Raw genomic sequence first — 7,056 nt, forward strand, 5'->3', positions numbered from 1 at the left:
GTATCTCTCTTCACAACCTTTTTGGGCAACCTGTTCCAGTGTTTGATCACCTGCACAGTAAAAAAGTGTTTTCTTGTGTTCAGGTGGAATTTTGTATCTTTTAGTTTGTGCCCATTGCCTCTTGTCCTGTCAGTGGGCACCATGGAAAAGAGCCTGGCTCTGTCTTCTTCATTCCCTCCCATCAAGTATTTATAAACATGAATAAGTTTCCCCCCTGAGCCATCTCTGTTCCAGGCTGAAGAGATCCAGCTCCCTCAGCCTTTCATTGTATGAGAGATGCTCCAGTCTCTTTCTCATCAGCAGTGAGTACTTTTGAAGCGTTACCCAATTCATCAAAATATTTGTGAGTTTTCAGCTGATCGACCAATAACAGATTCCTTCTCTTTCAATGTGCTGATTGTAAACAAATACAACTCTCTCAGAATAAGTCCTTTCATTTAAAGACTATCAATAGGAAAATGTAAGTGTATACTTATTTTAACAAAGTTAAAATATCTCTCTTTTTTCTTTTCCTCCTCGCTTTTCCCCTTTCTTTTTCTTTTGGATAGTGTTCCTGTTAGCCTATGGGTTATGAGTTCCTGGCTCTGTATTTTTGAGATGGATTCTTTACTGCAGTCCAGCAATCAGCCCAACTCATCTCTGTTGTCTGTACTTCCAAAGTGCTCCTTAAGGAAGCTCAGTTGAATGCATCTGCCTCCATGCTTGATAGGTCACACTTTTTTCCTTGGTAGGGCAGGTTTTCTCTCTAACCTTAGTTACACATGTCTCTCCTCACCCTGAAAAGCATACAGACAAATCTTGTCTCTTCCATACACCCCGGCCACATGTTTTTTACACAACTTTTTGTGTACTTTTTTTTTTTAAAGAAAAATTAGTGACACTAATAAGTACTGGAATACTGTTGTTTTTCAGAAAAAGCGAAAAAGCCATCTCTTTTCTAAATGAGCGCAGTGTCTTTGCTATTTTCACTAAAAAAAAAAATACTATCCTGTTACATTTGCACCAACAAATATGAATTTATTCCAGTGGTTTCCTGTTTGCTCCAGAAGGTGGTAATTTTCTGTATTAGCTTCAGTCAAATACTAAAACTTGAGGTTCTAGAAGATGATCAGCATAAAGTATTATTTTTAATTAAAAGGATGCTCTTACCTAATAGTTCTTCTGCTGAATGAAGGATAATTTTGTCACATATGGCTTCATCTGGTTTGGTCATATCAGCACAGAAAATAAGCAGGTCTGTGAAGTGTACCTTAGAGCAAAGGATATTCACTCTGTGCATTTATTCTAACTCTTTTAAAGGAACTATTGTTCGGCGGCATCGGATTCCACTTCCACCTCCACACGAAGATCAGTTCTATACTATAGATCATTTCAATATCAACACAGAAGTAATCTTTTATGCCCGAAGATATAAGATTGTAGATTGTGACCAGTTTACAAAAAATTTCCTGAGGAAGATGGGAGTTAGATTAAATACTCCAGCAAGTCGTCCAGATGACCCGTACACCAAAGAGCGACAAAAGGTCAGATTAGGCAGTGACAGTGAAAACTTGTTTTAATAAAAGTGCTATTAGTAATATGCATTATATAAAAGATTTCTCTAATAGCAAATAGAAAGTATGTAGAAGTAGCTGTTTTAACATAATCACAAGAGAAAACTTGTTTTTTAAAATTTTATTATATGGCTCGTTGTACTAACATAGTGAAGTGCCAGATATAACTTTTTCTCCTGATGTGTTCACACGCCTTTTGAAACAAAACAAGATAATTGGTAAAAATAAAATAATACTTTCCATATCAAACTGAAATGAAAAAAATGAAGCTATTATATGTTCTATTTGTGATTTTGCTTTGGCTAGTTTAATGATAATAAACACTTTTAAGGTGTTGGAAGGAAAATCTAATTGCCATTGTGGTTCAAGCACATCCGTGGCTTCCGCAGACTCACTCACTTGGTCTATTCATATGTAATCTTTCATATCTACCCCACATCTTATTAACAGCTCTTTGCGTGTGTAAAGCAAATTCTTCTGCCACACAGAACCCAGCACTGTGCAGTTTTAAGATTTGTGAGGTTTTATTTGAATGCAATTCCCTCTTTTGTGAGTATTTGGGAACACATACACACTTCCTCCAAGAATCTCACTCGCAGCTCCTAGATGCTATGTGGATTCCTCTCTCCAGGATTTGGGGTCTGTTTTCTTGGAATACTAGTGGGAGTGATGTTTTCTCTAGGAAATAATAACAGTTTCTTTCACTTCTGTTTTTCTTGATTAATAAGAGTGCAGATGGCACTGTATTTTTCTTTTGACCTGACTCTTAGGACTGTTGGTCCATGATATGCAGCCTGTTGTGATAGATCCAGCCTAGTACTCTGAAAGCAGCAAATACTACATGTGTCTGTTACATTCAACTTAATCCTCCTATTGAGAAAACTGCTGCAGCTCTCTCTCAGCAGTAGAAGTGGTAGGTAATTATGACTGAGATGTGTAGACCCGTGTGTATGTCTTTAAGGCACTCTCAGGCCAACATGCTGGTTTCACTTCATTCATGCTTTCAGGCTTTTTGCAGTCTCCCAGTGAAAAGTGATACTTGTAATACATCTCCTGGTTCTGCATAATGGTGACTCAGGCTGGCCATGGGTTGCGTTTCCCTTACTTAGGCCCTGTAGGTAACAGGTGTGCATTATATTATTATATTATTATCATACATGCTGAATTGTCCTGATATTGGCAGACTGTGTCAACATTATGTATGGTACTGCATAACCTGCTTAGTTTGTTGGGTTTTTTTGTAAAAATGCCAAGCAAAGCATACAAGTATTGTGCATATGTGTGCCTAAAGGGAATGGGGAAGTGAAAAAGAGGTTTGAGAAATAAGAGCATCAGAAGACCAAAAATTACTGAAATCTGTGTCTTTATATTCTCAGTTGTTGAGAGGTTACAGAAAAGTTATCTAGCAAATTCTGGCTGCTTCATGCTCTCACTTTCCTGTGACTAATTTGTGGGAGGAATTTTTTTTTTTAATTTATTAAGGGTGGATTGCTATGGACTGCTTTGAGCAAAATTAAATCAGTTTGCACCAGACTCCCAATAGGGCAGATGGCCAGAAAAATCAAGGAATGAAGGAAAGGAAGGAATACAATGAGATAGAAAATGAGACCAATGAAAAATGTAGCAAGACCCTTAGATTCATATTTCTCTGTTTTTGGAGATGATATGTCATGGATGGTGGTCTGTCTCTGTGGCTGTATTTGGTTGCTCATTGCACCTTCAAGGGTCAGGAACGAGGAAAGATAGTACTGGGGTGATAAATGCCATGCATATGAGCATCATGATGCCTGAAATGGAAAGAACACTGCAGATCAACAATGACACTGGCAGGCAAAACATGGTTCTGCTCTCTTTGTGTTTTAAGACTTGATGCTCTGACAGAATGAGCCTTTTCCCTCTCAGGTTTTTAAGGCCAGAAGGGCCTGTATAAATGGATAAACAGAAACTTAGACAATGATACAAGCTGCATGTAGTCAACGCTTCTTTCTGTTCAGACAGCTCAGCTTACATCGTCTCATTAATGTCTTTCACTATTCTCCTTTGGAAGCAATTTTGTAGAATTTTGTAGATTAGAAGGACTGTCTTGCCCTTTAACCCACTTTGGACATGATAGGTTTTGATTTAGGAGAAAAACTCTGTTCAGGTTACCATTTATAAAGGTGACTGTAACTGACAGTATGTAAATGCAGTCCTCAGATTGAATCATCATCCTGGGATCTGATATAATGCAATGCTACTGATTTTGCAGCAACCATGACTGTAGATAGCATCTTGTCATAGATCACATCAGCTGGAATGTATCTTTAGTTGGAAATTTGCTATTCCTTTTCAGATCTATGGGCATATATTGAGAGGAGAACGTACATACTCAGTACCTGCCAACTGTATGACATGAATCAAAAGCTAATTAACTATATTTTAAGGCTAAAAGAAAGAAACCACCAAAGGGAAAAGAAAGAATTAATTCTTTATACCACATCATCTATAAAAAATAATTTTCAGGGGAGTAAATCAGGAAGGCTAATGCTACTTGGAGTTGTAGTCATCTGATTACCAGGAGCAATTTGTTGAAAATGTGAGCTGTGTGATAAATAATTTAACAATTCTCTGATCTGAAGGACCTTATTGCAAGAAAAAAAAGGATCAAATCCAACTCAAAATTGCTTTTGTATTTTTTTCTCAGGACACAACAACCCTGTAAATAGTTCTTTGGTAATGTCATAGTGTTTCATATATCGTAATTGTGTGGTGTTATCTGAAAATCCTAAAAGCATGTTCTAAGATTAGATGGTACCCTACAGTTTGGTATCCTGTTTTTAAGAGCAAATAATTAAAAAGGTGTTTCTCTTAATTTCTCCTTTATCTGCAGGTTCTGGATAGTATGAATCCATTGCGTCCTTATGAGCGCATTGACACTTTGAAACAATTTCTGGAGCATGATGGACAAGTGTTACGTTTTTTCTGTGTGTGGGATGACCCAGAATCCATGTTTCATGACCCACGGGAACTTGTTCTGCACTATTATTTGTCTGATGATACAATTGATATAAAAGAAATTTTACCAGTAAACTCAGGCCGGGATGCCGTTCCACTTTTCCTGAGAAGAGATAAGCTTCCAAAGGTGAGGAATGAAAATTTCAGCTTATTTAGAATTCTTCTGCTAATTAATAAATATTAAATGCCTTGTTTTGAAAATCCTGTGTTAGGATTGTAATGATATTTAGAAAGTGTTATCAGAGTATTAATCATAATTGCATTATTTAGGTTTTGCACACATATTCATAGAATGACTTAATAAGTGATGGGAAAAAAAAGTTTAGTCTTGTCATGCTTAAATTAAAAGGAGAGAGAATTTAGGCAGAAAGATATCCTATGATTTCCATTCTCCCACATTACTGTATTAAGGTAAATGTATTAATAAATATGTGCAGTAATGGAAGTCCAGAAAATTAATTAATATTGATATATAAACCAATGTAAAACTGAGGTGAACTCAGATTTGATCCATATGACTTATATCTGTAAATATTTGGAAAAGTCCAGCTTTAGTATTCCATAACATTACTTCTTTGTAGCAAATCTAGAGTGATTTCTTAAAATGGAGTTCCTAGATTTGGGACCTTATGCAAAACTATTAAAATCAATAAGAATCTATGAATAAGCTTTGTCAGGCATTAATCAGGTGCTTATTTGAGAAGGATTCTCTCAGGATAAATCTTCAAGGAATTTGAGTCCTCTGTAACCTATTATGATTATAAAATTAACAATCTGGATACACTTCTGTATCGCTCCAGACAGATCCTGATGATAGAATAACATCAACCCACAGACAGGGTAAAACACTGGGGAATCTTTTCCCCCCCTTTCCTTCTAATACTGGTAATGTATTTGTGATGCCGTAGATGTACATGAGATTTTGTAGCAAAAACCTAACAGGAAAATATTGCACTTTTCTCACCTTATGCATCCTGTGTTCTGAGATGCTGATTTAGCAGTGTCTGTATGTTAACAGACCTCTTCTACCATTTTAAGTGTGTGTTGCAATTTTAAGGGCTGGTTTCTTCCTCTGAATTCAGTGGAAGTTTTGAGGAAAGCAGAAGAGATCAGTCAAAAGTTGAGGTGTCAGGGAAGGTGGTATGACAAAATAATCCACTTTGGTTACCCTGCAACAGTAGTTTGTTCATAATTTTAAAAAATGTAATGTGTTTGCCTATTAAGTTTGATATTACTGGGATAAATTACTATTGTAATTTTGAAACTTAAAATAGAAGCAAAAATACTGACAATTTTGCCAATAGACTCATGCTGACTTGAATCCCCTGTATCTGTGCGGTGGTTAGTACAGTAGGACTAACCCTGAGTGGTTCTTTTGCATGTTTTTATAACTATTACCAATCAAAATAATAGCCTTTATTATGTATTTATATATCTATATTTATATAGAGCAGATGTTGACCAGTTTGGATGTGCTAGCCTTTGCTTTCTGTTTGCTTCCAAGAAAAAAGGAGACTTTACTCTTGGGTACACAGTAAGATTCTGACTGCTTCTTCTGGCATATGTACTGGCTTTTGACATATACACTGGCTTTTAGGTTCAGTAGTCTAATCTTACCTTAAAATTTACTAAAAATTCTTCTAAGAAAATACTGCAATAACAGTCAGTCTGAAAAAAACCTGCAAGTTCTAAGGTAACTGAGTCCTCTTTCTTCACTCTTAACTGTATTAAGAGTTGGTCTCTTTTCCTGCAGTATGCTCCCACTGGGCTGTACCAGCCAGGCACAATCACCAGTCGCACTGTTCTCAATGTCTTTGGAAACTTAGTAGGAAACAAAGGCCGTTACATTCTAGACAATCGTAAGGTAAGATATTATTGAATGCCTGTTGTATGTCTTGGTAGTAGTTTTTATAATTTCTGTTGTTATTCTCTACAACAGAGTGAGTTAGTTATAAAATTGTGTTGCCAGGGAGAATAGCTCAAATGAAAACTACCGAGATTTACTGTATGTAAATTCCCCGTTTGTGAAAAATACTTGCAAATGGACTATGGAGGTTATATTTTAAATCACATGCACTAAATTACCTAGATTTTAAGAAAGGTTGTGGGATTCTGAGAATTCTAGAGCTGCTGTATAAATGTTCCCTCTTTTATTAGACAGGAGCAGTGCATCAGGAATTTTACAGAGACAGTGACCTGAAAATAGGGGCAGTAATTAATGTTTGGGGAAGGAAGATAATGCTCTGTGATTGTGATCAATTCACTAAAGAATATTACAGGACAAAGTATGGAATTGGTAAGTAGTGATAATTATGCTTTCCTTATGAGCATTTTTATACTTCTGAGTTTGACGGAGCTGTCTTTGATTTTTATTACTGACAAAACATGTTCACTAAAACCTTTAGTAATAACAAATCTGTTGTCGGCTGTTAACAGCAAAGCAGTAATTTTGCAGGTGATCCAGAAGGGCTTTCTTACATGTTACTCCATTGAAAACTAACACATAACG

At 36.3% G+C, this 7,056-nt stretch overlaps 1 protein-coding gene across 1 annotated transcript; it reads left to right on the forward strand.

The window, feature by feature from the left end:
- Positions 1 to 1,299: 1,299 nt before the first annotated feature.
- LOC104466605 (EF-hand domain-containing family member C2-like) lies at positions 1,300 to 6,843 on the forward strand (the record flags this gene model as incomplete). Its single annotated transcript, XM_010080092.1, has 4 exons — positions 1,300 to 1,523; positions 4,423 to 4,674; positions 6,301 to 6,411; positions 6,705 to 6,843. Coding segments are annotated over 4 exons (726 nt in total), but the record flags the coding sequence as incomplete, so codon positions are not given.
- Between the last annotated feature and the right edge of the window lie 213 nt (positions 6,844 to 7,056).

The sequence above is a fragment of the Pterocles gutturalis genome, unplaced genomic scaffold, assembly GCF_000699245.1.
Source record: "Pterocles gutturalis isolate BGI_N339 unplaced genomic scaffold, ASM69924v1 scaffold52774, whole genome shotgun sequence".
NCBI classification, from domain to species: Eukaryota; Metazoa; Chordata; class Aves; order Pterocliformes; family Pteroclidae; genus Pterocles; species Pterocles gutturalis.